Source organism: Columba livia, chromosome 1, assembly GCF_036013475.1.
Source record: "Columba livia isolate bColLiv1 breed racing homer chromosome 1, bColLiv1.pat.W.v2, whole genome shotgun sequence".
Classification (NCBI taxonomy): Eukaryota; Metazoa; Chordata; class Aves; order Columbiformes; family Columbidae; genus Columba; species Columba livia.
The window spans coordinates 137,234,891-137,251,451 of NC_088602.1; the positions used below are offsets into that span (position 1 = coordinate 137,234,891).

At 43.3% G+C, this 16,561-nt stretch overlaps 1 protein-coding gene across 1 annotated transcript; it reads left to right on the forward strand.

Moving 5' to 3' along the window:
- The first annotated feature begins 1,363 nt into the window (after nucleotides 1-1,363).
- LOC135578318 (uncharacterized) lies at nucleotides 1,364-14,594 on the forward strand. The gene is made up of 6 exons (XM_065050115.1): nucleotides 1,364-1,767; nucleotides 1,854-1,899; nucleotides 11,037-11,173; nucleotides 12,363-12,464; nucleotides 13,386-13,497; nucleotides 14,049-14,594. The coding sequence occupies exons 1-6, from the start codon at nucleotides 1,379-1,381 to the stop codon at nucleotides 14,148-14,150; spliced, it is 888 nt and encodes a 295-aa protein (XP_064906187.1). The 5' UTR covers nucleotides 1,364-1,378; the 3' UTR covers nucleotides 14,151-14,594.
- The last annotated feature ends 1,967 nt before the right edge of the window (nucleotides 14,595-16,561 follow it).

The window sequence follows — 16,561 nt, forward strand, 5'->3', positions numbered from 1 at the left end:
GTATTTTGTTTCAAGTTTGAGTCAACTCACTGAATTAAGCAAGATTACCTGTATGTGCAAAATTAAGCCTGGTTTCAGGAGGGGAGCTAGTGTTGGTTTGGAGCAAAGTAAATATGAAAATTGAAATATCAGAACTGGTAAATAAGACAAAGTCTTGGCAAGAAGTGGTATCGCTGAGGATAATTTCCCTTTTATTATATTGTACTTTCGAGGCAATTTTCATCTGGCATATTGCATGTGTAAACACCATCCTCTCCACACGGTCATTGGCACAAGTTGGAAGATAAGCATAGTCATGTTCATTTTACAGTTGAGAAACCCTCATGTATGGAGCAGGAGAGATGAGAGAAAAACATCCATGTTACAAGGAGGATTATTACGCATAGCTCAAAAAGCAGTGGTTTGCATAAGTATATATATACACACACACATGCACTTTTCTGCATTTAAAAACTTAGCGGTGAAAGTCTGTGGACATCCCAGCATCAGGTGGAGAGCTGTATCTGTGCCACTGTTGTGCTTCTCCTGGTGTTTACCTTCACTCACAGAGAGATGAAATCATACTATAAACAGAGGACAAAGTCCACTCTCAGGCATTACCCGATAAAGTCTCCTGTTTGACATGACAATAGAGAGTGGAGCAATAGCAGGGTTTGGCTCTTTAAAGCTCTTCTGCATTAAACTGTGCTCTCTAGAGATGGGTGATACTGACTGCATCAGTCACCACACTTATCAACAGCACAAAAGAAAAACACCAGCAGTCCCGTGACCTCACTAAACCTTATGGGCAAGAGGTCAGGAGCGTTTCACTGGGTGTCTCTCTCTTTAACCCCTCAGTAACTCTGCACTTGCTGACCAAGAAGGCTGGATGGGCTGCCAGGGCTTTTCCTGGGGGCAGATCCTGCACAGGGACCCAGGGGACAGTTTGGGATTCACATGTACCTCAGTTGCTTCTGCTAAGCAGAACAGGCTAAGAGGTCTTCAGAGGAAAGGCTACTTCTTCACCCAGAGGGTGGTGGAGCACTGGAACAGGCTCCCCAGGGAGGTGTCACAGCCCCAAGCCTGACAGTGTTCAAGAAGACACTGGACAACGCCCTCAGACACATGGTGTGAACTGTGGGGTTGTCCTGTGCAGGGACAGGAGTTGGATTTGATGATCCTTGTGGATCCCTTGCAACTCAGGACATTCTATGATTCTATGATTCCACTCCTCACTGTTCAAAAGCAAACACTACCACAGCATTTCCAATGTTTCAAAGACATTGGAAAGCCAATTTGGATAAGGGGTGAAGCCATTTGGATAAGGGGTCTTTTGGCAAAGGGACCACAGGGCCTGATCCTGTCAGTCGGCATCTCCACCGGTGTGAGCACAAAGCTCATGCCGCGGTGGGCAGTGTCCCCTCACGTCCTATCACAGAGGCAGGGGGACATCCCACCACGGTGGCTGATATCCCACCGCAGTGGCTGGTGTCCCACCGCGGGGCTGTCCATTCACGGGGCCATCCCGGCCTCGCTGGCTCCAACTCGGCGCGGACGGCGCCCCCAACCCGCCGACACAGCCGCGCCCGGCGGCGCCAGCGCCAGCCCGGCCCATGGGGGCGGCACGGTCCCGCTCCCCCCGCGGCGCTTATCCTCCCGCCCGCGGGAGCCCGGGCCACCGAGCCCGACCCAGCAGGGGCGGCGGGTGTCCCCGGCGGGGCGGTGCGGTGCGCGGAGCGGGGCGGGGCGGCGGGCGGACAATAGGGGCAGTCTGCGAGTGACGCCGCGGTGAGTGGCCGGCGCCGTTGGGGCCGGGGCGGGACGGGGGGCCCGGGGACCCCCCCCTTTCCTGACGCCTGTCTGTATGCTCGCAGGGCGGCGGGGGCTTCCAGCGCTGGGCGCCGAGCGGAGCCGAACGAGGTGAGCAGCGGGGTCCCGGCGAGAAAGGGACGGGCCGGGACGGCGGCGCCTTTCCTTGAAAGTGGCGGGGAGAAGCGAAGGGAAACCGGCCGGGCTCTCCCGGGCAGACCCCGAACGCAGTCCCGGGGGGTTGCGGGAGGTCGGCTGTGCCGGGACCCGCCGCCTCACCTGCGCGCCTGGCCCCGGGGGAAAGATAACTCGGCCCCCCGGGGGAGGTCCCGGCAGGTTTCCGCAGGCAGCCCCCGTGCACCCCCGGCGGGTCTGGCGCTGCAGTATCTTTGCGCTCGGGAAGGGGTTTCGATGTGTTTTAAAAAAACACGCCGGAGGGGGCCGAACACCAGGAGCCGCCGGTTTCAGGCAGCGCCGTGCCCGCGGGCGGTGGGCACGGCTGGTGCTCGGGGCGGGGGGCGCGTCGGCAGGGAGCGACCTGTCCCGGCTGCTCAGCCTGCGGGAGGGACGTCTTGTGCCCTTCCACATGATGCTGTGGCGACCTGGGTGCTTTGTACTCAACTGCTATCTTCTAAGCAAATGAGGAGCGGAGTACGTGTACTTTCACTCTTAGCAAAGCAGGAAATAAGCCCTCAAAATAAGTCTAAGGTGTATAGCGCAGCGTGCCACTGATAACCATTTTAAAATATTCCCTAATAACCCGTTTTCTGTATCTGTATACGTTTACAACAATGCTACTGATAACAGGAATGATGTGCAACAGCAGAAATAGATAAAGAGTTCCATACAGCAGTACATATATATATATATATATATATATATATATTCAGTAATGTTTAAGTCACTTCACGAGGAATGACTGCAGGAGTGTAGCAAGTTCTGTGATTTTGCAGGTTTCTAGGTGTTTGAATTGTGAAGTTAATATTAGCCTGAGTCTCCTCTAGGCCGTGGCAAAAACATATTTATAATGAGAAGACAGAATGGCCTCCATTATAATTTTCTCTCACAGGTACACACACAAAGTTAGTTAGAGTTAATGTATTGTTGAATGGGAATTAGAACTGAGTATAATGAAGAACAAAACCAATGTTTGCTCAAGGTGTTTGGTTTCTTCTGATCTCAAAATGTAACAACTGTAGAGACCCTGTCTCTCTGAAAGGAGTAATTTAAGAAAATTGCCCGTTTTGCCTGGTCGGTAGGTGTCTGTGGTAGCTCTTTTTAAGGATTTTTGTATCAATAGGCCATTAACTGTAAGACCTTTTAGAGAAGACTAAGAAAAGTTGAATGCACTCAGCTTCTGCAGGTTAACAGGCTGATGGCCAAAGCAAGAGCTGGAGGAGGCGGGATACTGTGAGCTTGATCCTGCAGTTACCAAAGGAAGTAGTAAGTAGGTAGTATGGCTCTGAAATCGAACTAGGAAGCTGAATACTTAAATCAATATTTATATGAGTAAGGGATACAAATCTACAAAAAGAAATGAGTGAAGAACACACTGCATTTGAGGAAATATCGTGCTGTACTGGGGCAAGATGACCCCGGCGCATAAAATCTTCATTTGCTCTATGGTCAGTTTTATACATTTGATCTATTTCATAAGACACCCTGTTTTTATTTCTGGTTACACTGTCTGCAATATGTGTGGAATATACCTTACAAGTGGTAACTTGGTAATTTTATTTTGTGAAAATACTACTAAAACATTATAGGTGAACTAGGATTGTAAATCATAGTCACTTCATTGCAGTTTGTAACACTGTTACTATCAGCATTTTACCAATACAGGGAAGCCTAAGTAAAACTCGGAACAGCGTGGCATTTTAATTCTTTATAGTGACACGCAAAACAAGAAAGACAGCATAAATAGTGAGTTAAGTTTGAGTTCTTAGACTTGCAGTTACACTGTACCTGCAAATCATAGTTTCTCTCATCTGCCCAATCTGGCAGCAGTAAGTGGGATTTGAGGCACCTGCAGGAGAAGAGCACCAAAGGTCATAGAAGATGCTGAGTTTTCTGACTGTAAGTCAAATCAAATGTCCCTGTTAAGTGGGACAGGATGCAGGTGTGAGGTGTCAATATGTGACAGCACGAGTACCTTGTTGTGCAGCGCTGAGGGGGACCAGGTGAGGGAAAATGCCAGCCCATATCTATCCCAAATGTGCCAGCTTTTTAAGAGTATGAATGATCACGTTTAAATTAACAGTATTATTTGGTCTGTTGAAGCTAAGCGTCTGCCCAAGGATTTTTATAGATTATGACCTAGGTGATCAGCATCCTTTAATCCTGAATTTAATATCAAGGCATGAATTCCATAATCTGCTTGCTGAGGATGCCAGCAGGCTCGTTGCAGGTACTTTACCCTTCAAGTATGGGATGGTGGAACAAGGCCTCTTAAGTACATCATTTTTTTTTTCCCCAATTTGATTAAAGGTAATGTTAAAGTATTCCAATATTATTATGTAACTGTATTAATAATTAAGACCATTGAGTGAACGTTTCTGACTATTAAACTTTTCTATCTGCATCACTTATTTTAGGAGCTTTCAAAAATAACTCTAAGATACATACACAATTTTAGAATAAATGTGAGCAAAGAAACATTTTCCACAGCGTTATGGTTCCTTCATGGATCATTGAACTATATACATTGTCATACTTACCTCCTACAACTTGGCCATGCAATTCAAGTAACAATTTTAAACAAATTCTTATTTATTAAAAAAGAATCTTGACCTTTTGGTGAGACTGAGAAGTGCAAAGGGCAGAAGATGTTTTGGAAAGGAAATGTAAATGTTAGAGCAGAAGCTTTCTGTCTTAATCTAAACCTTAACTCTTTGTGAACAAGTAGAACAAAGGCAACATCCCTGAGATACATGGTGCTGCCACAAAAGAAAAAACTGTGTGTGGCAGAAAAAGTGTGGTGTTTTTTAAAAATAGAAATAGTTAATTTCAGTTAGGTATTGATATATATTTTGCTTCAATATTCCTAGTTCTTCCCGTAAAACTTATTGGGAATTTAATGTTTTCCTTTTTATAAAAGCAGAAGCCCCTTGTTTCTCTGAGTATTTAGAAGCCATTGAAACAGGCTTGTGAGCACTGAAGGAATTTGTAGGCTCTTCAAGGAAAATGGTACTTTGTAGGCTTATCAAATCATGGCTTTTCAATGTGGACATAATGGTACTGTCTACTTTTAAGGTGGAAACCTCTTGTTGTTCTCTACAGTCATATATTAAATGTCACAGAAAAGACTAGTGTGCTCTGAGTGCTTTAACAGACAACATGGTAATGCTGATGATGCATTAAAAATCTTGAGAGATTCTTGAGGTCTGGACTCAGAATTTCAATCAGGGCCTCTTACGCATTTTCAACAGAGACTGAAATAGAACATACCTGTGCGAGCTCTTGAATTCAAAAGGTTTCCTCCATTTAAAGTCTGCTGTGTTCGTTTCTTTCACTACCCAGGTCACAAGACTTGCTTAAGGAATACATTTTTTATTTTTAAATATAATCAAACACTTCATTCCTATCCTGTTTTGAGGTAAGAGAGCCTGTATTAAATTCCCAATTAAGGCGTATTCTATTGTTGACTTACTGAGGATAAAAACATAAATGAAATAAAATGTAAGAAGGAGAGCATGTATTTTTTAAATTTACAGAAGTGTGCCTTTAATAGCTGGTTGAGGCAATATTAAGAAGTGTTTACGGGTAAACAGCCTCCAAGGTCATTGACGTTAAGCTGACTAGGAACAGAGTAAGAGACAAAGAATTAATTTATCTGTGGTCCTTAACCTGGTCCTGATTTAAGACTTAATCCAGCAACCTGGGTTCAAAAAATGAATAACAATGACTGAAAACCTTTCATCTTTTTAAGAGAAACCGAGGTTGCCAATGGCTAACTTGTGACGTTCTGCCACAAGCCGTGGCGGTTGAGGAGCCAAGCCTGTGGAAGCCCCGGTATCCCTGCAAGGATAGAGGCAGATTGATCCTGTAGCAACAGCGGCAGTTCCCGCCACCCGTGGGCTGCCCCTGGCTTATATGGCTTCTGACCTGCACGGCAGGAAGGTCAACAGCCGAGGGCAACTGCTGCTAATCTGACAGGGGTCATAGGAGAGCCCAGAATTTAAAGAAAACAAACCAAAACACCACCTGGAGTTGTAAAGAGTATATTCTTCCCTGCTACGGCGCGCTGGGTATCCAATATTCCCGTTTCTCTGTAACCTTAGCTAGCTCTTAATCTTGGGTCATCTTATCAAAGACTTGTCCTTGTAAAGTGGCATAGAGATTTGTGTTTGCAACAGTGAGGATGATGTCATGTTTTGAAAGAGTTGGCTATGGATTGGAGGTATATATGCAAACAACCAAGCCTCTATTTGTTTTTCATGTAAATTGAGTTTGCATGGGCAGCTGGTAGAATCTGAAACAGTTTGAGATGTACTTTGATACCTCAGGGGTAAAGGACAAGGGTCCTGTCTGGGAATCCGTATTGATGGAGGTAGGTGCTGGGAATTTTGAGCCCAAACATTGGAATTAGATTATCAGTAGTAATTTTCTACTTTCTTAACCAGCTTTAAAGCATACTAAATTATATACTGTAATTATTAGTAGCTTTACAGTGTCATGTCTGCACAAAATACGTAAGATTGATTGTATATGTAAGACATAAAGTGCACATAAGTTATACTATAGATAAGTCATAAAATACATAAAGATAATACATAAACTATAATTAATGTATTCAGTGCATTATACCAAAGTATCATAATGACTTCCTTCTGAAAAAATATTACCATAGCAAATCTAATTGAACCGACTACAAGTACATTTCAGGACCATTTATTTTCCCCCAACTCACCTGCTGAGATACTTGGTGTAGCAACACGTTCCTTTTACAAGAAGCTTTTCTGTTCTCTTTTGCTGGGTAAAAAAAAGACACAAATAGAAAAAAACTGACTATGCAAAGTAAAGACAGTGTCAACATACTCTTTCTGCTGGAGGTGCTTCATTATTCAGTCTTAATTGTGTTCATAAAACGCCATAATTTCCATCATAATACTAGGCATTTAGAGTTGTGGCGTTTTTTGTTTGGTTGGATTGGTTGGTTTGGTTTGGTTTTTTTGATCTAGGCTTCTGTTCAGCAAAACGTTAAGTATATATTTAACTTGAAATACATGATTTATTCTGCTGAAGGCATTTCACCATTGAAAGTAAGCTTTTAGCCTGCTTGGTCAAAGCCTTACAGAGAAGCACGAGTTTTTTGATCTGGTCACTATTTTGGAAACGATCCCTGTGGCTGGCATAGGATCCTGCTGCCACCTCCTCAGAGGTGCTGTGAGGGCCAGGTTGTTGTCATTTGCCCTCTAAATGACAAGCCATTACTCATGCACATGTATGACCTCTTGGTTTCCGTAAAGCAAAATCAGTTTGTCTTATCTTTCTGTATAAATGAGAGAAGGAAGGAAAGCGGGAGATGGGTGGTAGAAGATCAGCGCGACCTGCTTTAGAGAACCAGGAGGGCCTGTGGAGTGTGATAAACACTCCTCTTGCCCAGCTCTGTACAGATTCAAACCTGAGGAAAGAAATAGGTCTTTATTAATGCAGTTTTTATATGTGTCTATATATACCCGCACACCTAGATTTCAAAAAGAAAGGAGAGAAATCAGTATATGATCTCAATTTGTTCCCTCCCTGCCAAGAAGGCAATTGCTAAGCTTTGCTTTCAAACTAAATTCGACCTGTCTTGTGCATCTTCAGGACAGTAGCCCTGCCAGACTGCCCCAGTGCTGTCTGCCCTGTAAAATACATTATAAATTGGCTCTTTGTTGGATTGCCCTTACTTGAACATCGAGACAAACTGGTGGGCAAAGCCGGCATACCAGCCTGCAGCTGAATTGTGGAGAGCATGACCCAACAGCCACGACAGTTTATTTTTTAGCCTGTGGGAGGAAGGTATTATCATAACAGGTGTGAGGTAGCATATGTTGCGCTTTGGGCTTTTGTCGTGGTATTGTATGGTTTGTTTACATGTCTGAGCTCTGCAGTGCATTGACTTATTATAGGTCTTTTTCAGAATACAGTTTTCGTCTCTCACAGATATAAAGGTTTCCATTATACGGCCCCAGGAATGTGAAACTAGCATCTAGTTTAGAAATGAAAAGGAAAAAATAAAAGAGAGAGAAAAAGAAAATACCTTTTTTTAGATTTTTTTTTTTCACAGCCCACGGTTGTGAAGTCTAAGAATAGTTAGTATACATGTGCAATAGACAGCTGACTTTATATGCTGGGTTTAAATACACTTTATCTGCTATAGTACTTGTTTTACTAGAAACATTTAATGACTATAAGGAGCAAAGAGACACAATGAACACATTTCCATTTGTTTCAATCTCCCTGTGGTACCCACAGGCTGCAGATACACGTCACTGCATACCTAGATGCTTACTTTGTATGTCTGAGTGTACAGTTGGATTATTTAACCCCCAAAAGCCCAAAAGCACCTGTGTGCTTTGTCTGTGTGTCTGTACGGTCCACTGAAACTAACTGCATCCAAAGAGCTGACCCTTTGGATGTCCAAGTGAGTACTTCAGTGCCCGTGGGATCTTCCAGACCTTGCTCAGCCATTCCCAATTTCTCATTCATGGACCTTCAGGACCCCTTAGAGCTACTGTCTGAGCTCTGGTGGAGTTCTCAAACCAGGAGCTGCCCTGGGTCATGCAGTCCATGCTGCGGTAGTGTACGTGTCACATCAGACCTTGCACAAAAAAAGGGCAGGGTTGCACTTGTGTGAATGTGATCAGGTGTTGACCACCAGTAACCCCTGGTCTAGATGCTTCCCTGGGAAATGGAAGAGTCAGTTCAAGTACCTTCTCCAGTGAATATCGATTTTTTAAAGTGAAACAGCTTCACTGTGGGGTACTTATGGAGCCTTGGCACCTGATTCAGAGCTACAGAGTCCTCAGGGTGATTTGGTGTCTAGAAATCAGGTATGGTGTTGGAATGCCCACAGTTCCTCTATGGACATTACAATTTTTTAAATTATTTTTGTTTGGACTGGGGAGAGAGACGTAGAGCGATGTGTAAAGAAGGAGTTTAAAAGAGGACAAGGCATCTCTTGAAGCAAATAGAGCACCTGAAACTGCTCGCTCTCTCTCTTTTTAAAAATAAAATCTTATTTAATTAAGCCTTTTAACTCACCTGTGAAATATGTTCAGATTCTGCCACTCTGAAATACAAACCCATAGGTGCCCCTTTGGAAGAAAGGACTGTGGTATTTCCCCTTGGGAACAGAGTTGGGTCACTGAACTCCCTCATAGTGGTCGCCATAAAATTCAGAAGGCGGGACCCCAGCTCCTCTTTGTCATCGCTAAACTTCACAGCTCTTCAGAAATCTCGATATATTTAAAATCCTAGATTATAACCATCTATATGAGTAAAGCAGAAAAGCTACAAATAGAAGGGAAAAAGACCAGATTGTTAAACTACAAACTATATGACACGTGATAATGTCCACCCAGCAGAAACCAGGCCATAGCATGCTTTTCCCCAGCCACGTTAAACATAAGTAAGAGGAGCCTTCACTTCTGTAGAACCGAGTATATTTTTAGTTATTTAGTATCACATTTCTGTGTGTTTGCTTATGCAATAATGCATACACATTAATTATTAATAATTTTGCTTTGTGGAAAATGTAAATTTCATCTAAATATTGAAAGAAGATCAAGGCCCCTTTGAGGCACAAATGCCCCGACCTCATCCTGAGTGTAAAACTTAGAGAGTTTACAGGACTGCAGAAACATGGCAAAAGAAATCCCCACCAAGCAGCAGCATGACAGGTACCTTTTGCTTGGCTTACCTTCATCTCTAAGAATACTTTATGTGAGTTTTATTTATACGACCTTCAGAGAACATGCTTAAAAGGAGAAAGGAATCCAGCTGGGGGGAAATCCCCTTTGTTGCTGTTGATGATCGCTCCATCGATGAAGAGAGCCAGTTCTGTAACGGTGGAGCTGGAAAGCGAAAAGATCATAAAAGAGCTGCCCAGCACCATGCCAAATAAAAATAAATAATCATAGAAAAAGGCATCTCCAGAAGACTATCATTAACGTCAGCATCAGGCACCCTCAAGACGAGGAGCAGAGCTTCCCGCCACAGCAAACATCCAAGGGGCAGGAGGAGTGTTACCTGCCCAAGGGCGCGCGTGTTGTTGGAAATAATCCCCGTCCACAGCTCTGATGTCATTTCTTTTGATAAGCCAAATAAAACAATCGTCACAACAATAAAAACATCAGCTCCGCTCCAAGCTCTGCGGCTGGTGAACTGAACTTCTTTAGTGCATTCAGGAAAACATTATCAAAAGACCAGAAATATTAGAAGACGCTCCACTTACACTGAAATGCATTGAGTTTCTCCATTTTTTACAGTGAGCAGAGGATGATCTCCTATGAGGTGTTTATGTGCCAGGGCCTGGCTACTGGTTGTGAATAGGGACATGGTTTAGTGCCAGAGTTAGGTTATGGTTGGACTTGATGATCTTGAGGGTTTCTTCTAACTGGAATGATTCTGTGATTCCACAATAACTTTCCTGTTGTACAAGCAGGCAGCTCCATTGATTTTAGAGGTTCCCACTGTCCACTCTTCCATTGGAAAGCTATTAATCCATTTAAATCTTTGCTATACTCTATTTCTATGGTGAGCTTTTTGTAACTTCCATGGTAGCGGCCTTGAGCTTAAGAAGATACATAAACTCTGACCTAAATTAGAGACCTGGGAAAACCTGTTGAAGTTGTATGTTTTAGGAACTTTACTGCCTGGGGATCTCCAGCAGTTGGAGTGATTTAATGCCAGGCAGGTTGTTGCAAAAAGCGCAGGAAAGCATTTTGTACTAAATGAAACTACTGAGAAGCTATACTTACCAGCACTAGCTATATTTGTGTAGATTTTCCAATTTCTAGGCCGTTTTGAGGCAATATGAAGCAGCAGCCCTCTAAGTGCTGCGTGTTTGAATTGCTGTACATCTGTTGGGTCACTGAGGCTTTCCTTTGACTACGCTCAAAATAGTTACCTTCGCAATGCTCGCGTTCTGACTGGAGGAGTAAAAAAGGGTAACTTTAACAGTGCTTTACACAATTTCCATCTAAACTGAAAGGATGTGTGTTACAAGAAGCCACGGGGCTGTCTTTCATGACTTGTTGCAGAATAAGATGTCTCAAAGAAGAAGAATCCCCCGGCACTTTGTCTTCTCCAGCTACCCCAATGGAGCACCAGAAGAGGGAACCTACAGTAACCTCCAAACAATTCCAGACACCACAGAGCAAATGGAGTTTAATATCAGGTATCATGCCACATTAATACTCCTTCTGTCCTCCACCCCCACCAAATACAAACCCCCAGACTTTCAAGAAGACTTTGCTAAGCCAAGTAATCAGAGTGGATACTCTTGGAAATGGAATAGATGCAAGTGTAGATAACCTGTAGTGCTTAACACTGACCACGCAAGATTATGCTGCATCAAATGTCTGTGACTTTCTGTCCTGCACAGGGACACAGATGTGGCTCTTCATTAGAAACCCACCTGTTATAGCAAGCAGCTGAGGCAGCCATTTTTACATAATTCTCTAGGCGCCTCTCACAACAAACTGATAGTGCTGCTTTGAGTTTTTCTTAATCCCATACATACATTTTTTCCAGTTCAAGAGTCAGGGGCTGCCTTTCCCCTGTCTGTGAAAATTCCTTTCTGTGTGTGTGGTTTGTGCTGTTTTATGTTGGACTGACCAAGTCAAGCCCAAGTTTTTTTAAGCAGATATCTAGAATTAAGCTCTTAAGCCCACTTACTATTCAGCAGATCTCACAAGCAGATCTCAGCAGACATACAAGTTGAAATGGAAATGTATAGTCAAATCTCACTGGAAATTTTCATCAGGAATGCATAACCAGTTTTTGGCATCAACACATGCCACAGACATCATAGTTCAAAGATCTGCACGCCCCAGGACCTCCCTCACAGCCTTTAGGGTTTGGCCAGTTCATACCCTGGCACCCCCCATTAGCTGGGAACCTGCACTGCATCGTGGAAATCACTGGAGCAAACCTGGTAGATGTCAAAGCTGTCGGTTATGTAATATGAAATATTTTGAAAGGTCTGACGTGAAGGCTGTTTCCGTATTTTGACTTTGGGGAAAAAACAAGCAAACAAAAACAACAACAACATAATTCCATTGCCTTGTGTAAAGAATTTTGACACCTGAAAAAAAACCCCAATATGTCTTTTCAAAAGTGCCAAATATGAAGCTTTTTATGAAAACATCGAAGCACTTCTGTATTTATGTAAACATGAGCTTATGATGCCTCATAAATAAAAGCATAAGTAACAGGAAAAAAAAAACCTTTAACCTTTTACTTTTATATCACCAACTTAGTCCAGCTGTTAGAGGAATAACTGTGCCTGACATTTGCAGAGTGTTTTTTAGAGAATTGTTGTTGCAGTATTTTCCCCTGACGCGCACATCCCAAATGCCTTGCAGCTCAGCTACCCAGGTCGGCCATCAGCTGGCCCTGATTGGGGATGAGTTTAACAGGATGTACCACAGGAAGCTGGAAGATACACTGCTTCACCTGGCACATGGGTAAGTTGCCTGTCTGGCACTGCCAGTCTTCAGTTCCTCTTAAAGTCCATGTTAGATAGGTAAACGGTAATGTTTTGTTAGATAAACCATATTGTTTCTGTACACAGAGTTAAAGTTTTATTGCTGCTACTGCTGCTTCATACAGAACCTAAAAACCCAAACCAAATACTGCAGCTTGTTTTACAAGGAGGAGCTTTATAATGTAAATTGTTTCCACAGACTACAGCCATTTACAGTCAAAAGACTCAAATAGTTCCTTGGTATTTCAAATTTCACAGTAGCACAGTAATTTCCTAACTTAGACAGTGTCTTTAGGTGCAACTGAGCGACGAGGGGTCTGTAATGTAGCAAGTGTGATGCTTCAGGGATGGACACGTTACTGCATGTCAAATAATCCACCCATGCACATACAATAAAACGTGGCTAGACTCGTTCGAATTGCCTTTTATCTGCTCAGAGCTGAGGGTTGTCATGGATAGTTATTAACTGCAGATTAACTGATATGCAGCAATGTCCTAACCCGAGACACACGATCTGAGCCTGAACCCCCAGGTACTCACGTGAGGTTCTGCCTCTTCTCTCCTTGCTGCAGGGTTGCGCTGTTCTAACTTTGAAACAAGAGCAAAGGCACAAGATCGTTGCTCAGGAGCTCTGCTGCATGTTCCCTTGTGCGATGTTAGCGATCAATTAATTCTGGAACCAAATGATCTTTAGCTTTCAAAGCCCTCCCAAGTTGCCAGGTCTTCCTAAATATTTAGAGAAATATGTACATACACACAGGCTATCAGGAAGGAACGTGCTGGAGTTTTGGGTTTCTTTTTGTAGTTTTCTAAACCTTGTTATTCGTCAATTTTTAGAATTATTTTTCCACCCCCCTTCCTTTTCCCCCACCCCCTTTTTTTTCTTTGTTTAAATCATCAGGGTTGCTATCAGTGTTTTCCAGACGTGGAATATTATTAAAAGTGTTATAAGAAGCTTTGGAAATATTTTGAACAATAACTGGACAAAGAGGATCTTTGGTTATGGAAGCTGGGTATGTTCTGTCCTTTTTCTCCCACCTTTTTGTTGACAAGTAGGTAACAGCAACACCTAAACCCCCATTTAAGTGTCAATGCGTAAATTAGTAAATGCAGTTCTAGGTTTGGGCTTGTTCCTTGGTTTGTTCTTGTCCCTCCATTCCCCCGTTTTTAATTTTTAGGCTGAAATTTCTCGTTTACAGACAGAATGGCCCAGTGTCTGCGAACAGCTGCCCAAGTCCCACACAACTCAGGGTGGGGGGTGGTCCATGCAGAAGGAAAGTGTCTCCCGCTGTAAGAGGCTGTAAGGGGAGATGGGTGGGGATGGCGTTTTACCCTGTGTTCACCCTGGAGAAGAGAGGAGGATTCTTTAGAGGCTGGATATGACCCCACCACCGCAGCAGTTGCTGTAGCCACCAGCAGAACCAGACCCCGAAGTGCGTTTATGCAGCAGAACGGGGCTGATCTGTCCGCTCCGCGCTCCCCTGGCGCGCAGGCATTATTGGCTTTTCCGCACCGTCTTTTTGCCGCTGGTTGTTTCTAACGACCTCCCCTTTTCTTCCCGCAGATTTGCAGGCTTCCTTTCAGGTGCGTCTGCCAGAAGCTGGTGCCTGCGGCTTTGCTCGTTGTGGCCTTTTGGTGGGCCGTGAATTATGGACTGCAGAATTAGCAGAGAGAATTACAATAGGAGGTCACTGCTGGACTCTGACCAATATCATTAACACCCAGGTGGTGGCAGTTGGTTTGTTTTTCAAATTTACACTGATAAAAATCTCTTTTATATTTAAAACCTAGGCTAGTGCTGGGTCACTGCTGTTTCATACCTTTTTTTTAAAATAAAAATCTTTAAAATAAGGAGGTTGTTGCTGGATAACTGCCTGACTTGCTAGTTTTGAAATGTGACTCCAGGCGATTAGAAAGTCTGTCTCTTTTGTGTTTGTTTTAATGCAATATAAAGTGTCTATTTCATATAAACAAGTTTCTTGAAGAGATTCTGGATCTGAGGGAGACTGAAGGCATGCTGGACATCCTTTAATTTTAACACTGTAAAAGCAATAGTAAAGATTAAAACCGTGTTACTTTTTTAAAAAATTAAATTGTTGCTTCAAATGTCTACAGTGTTATCTACTTTATTTTCCAAGATTGTGTTGTCACACATTAGTAATACCTTCGCTCATACATTTTGTTATCTAAAGCTACAGGACAGGCCTTATTTGATTTTTATGTAGTAAAATTATAAGATGAAATTATAGTTTATTGGAAAAAGAGAGGTTCAGATGAGCTAGCAAGTAAGTTCGTACTTGAGGGCCACTCAAGCCCATCTATTTTCCAGAATTTTTCAGAAATCTAGTATTGGATTTTATATTCTTTTGCCTCTTTCCAAAGTAAAACTTTGAGTTGCCCAGATAGAAATCCCAATTTGATAGAATCTGAAAAGATTGTGGTTTTTTTATGACAGGCGTCTTTTTGCAAGGCATGTGGTTAGGGGGAAATGGATGACAAAGGGGGACTTGAGCGCAGCTTACAGGACAGAGATGGTGTAGGTGTCACACTTGCACACCCCACAGGCAGCTCTTGGGACACCGCTGGTGTCTTCTCTCTTGATAACACACCCCAAAGGTACCAGGTTATTCGCTCTATCTGTGCATCTTCCCAGCGCTTTGCTGTTGAAGCTGGTTTTCACTGCATACAGTCACAGAGTCTGCGAGAGAAAAGGAAAGTGCATCTCTGTGGTTTGGGCATTCCCCTCAGCGCAGGGGATGCCTGTTCCCTGCCTAGTCAATGGCTACTACCATCAGCGCACTTTTGAAACAAAAACGCAATAGTTAATGCCGTCATCTGAGAGGTTGGAGTTTCGAGTCCTTGCTTTAAATCGGACAAGGAATTTGAGCCACTCCTCAGTGAAGTTTAAGCGCCGATCTCGAAAAAATCTTCTGGGAAAAAGAACAGAGGAAAAAAGGTTCAACTAAAATATTTTGGTCAACCATTTAATGTTAACGGACTTTGAAATGTCTTTGATTGACGTGAAGTGCAGAGCAAAAAGAAGGTTTATGCAAAGAAAATATGTAGCAGGTGATGGCTCCGGCATACCCCAAAAGTTCAAGCAGCAGCAGCATATATTCCAGTGTCACCTTTTTTTCCAAAATGCCCTCAAGCCAACTTGCAGCAGATAGGCAAGTTTTTCCTAGAAAAGCACGATTAGTGCCTCTGAAACCTTAGTCTCACCCTGGCCAGAAGCTGGCCTGCTGAATTGCCCATAGAACCACAAACCACAGAATTACAGAATGTTAGGGATTGGAAGAGACCTCAAAAGATCATCTAGTCCAATCCCCCTGCCGGAGCAGGAACAGCTAGATGAGTTTACACAGGAAGGTGTCCAGGCGGGTTTTGAATGTCTCCAGAGGAGGAGACTCCACAACCCCCCTGGGCAGCCTGTTCCAGGGCTCTGGCACCCTCACTGAGAAGAAGTTTCTTCTCAAATTTAAGTGGAACCTTTTGTGTTCCAGTTTGTACCCATTGACCCTTGTCCTACCGTTGGTTGCCACCAAGAAGAGCCTGGCTCCATCCTCCTGACACTCACCCTTTATGTATTTATAAACATTAATGAGGTCACCCCTCAGTCTCCTCCAAGCTAAAGAGACCCAGCTTCTTCAGCCTGTCCTCATAATGGAGATGCTCCACTCCCTTCATCATCTTCATTGACCAAAGTTTCATCAGTGAATTGTCTGCCGCTATTTAACTCCATAGCAGCAGTGTGACACAAAAAATGTTGAAGTTAGTTATTATTATACTTAGTGAAGGCTAAAAATTCCCATCAGGAGTCTAATAAACAATCTATGCACGTGTAATGAAAGTACCAGCTGCCAAAAATTTCATTCTTCCCGGCTGAATCACTTTTAACACCGCAGAATAATTTCAGTTATTTCTGGATAAGTAATCTTTATGCACAGGGGAGCAATGATAAATGGGAAACTGCTGCCTCTTCAATCTGAGAGCTGCGTGGGACGACTCCGCCTTTTCACACTCTTGCGAGCAATAACGCAACATTTTGAGTCACAAGAGGGGAACTTCAGCATCCAG

Bases quoted from the DNA above. Each gene is read 5' to 3' on its own strand.
- LOC135578318 (XM_065050115.1), top strand. From the start codon at position 1,379: ATGCCGCGGTGGGCAGTGTCCCCTCACGTCCTATCACAGAGGCAGGGG. The intron at 1,768-1,853 runs GTGAGTGGCCGG...GTATGCTCGCAG, and splicing joins AGTCTGCGAGTGACGCCGCG to GGCGGCGGGGGCTTCCAGCG. The intron at 11,174-12,362 runs GTATCATGCCAC...AATGCCTTGCAG, and splicing joins CAAATGGAGTTTAATATCAG to CTCAGCTACCCAGGTCGGCC.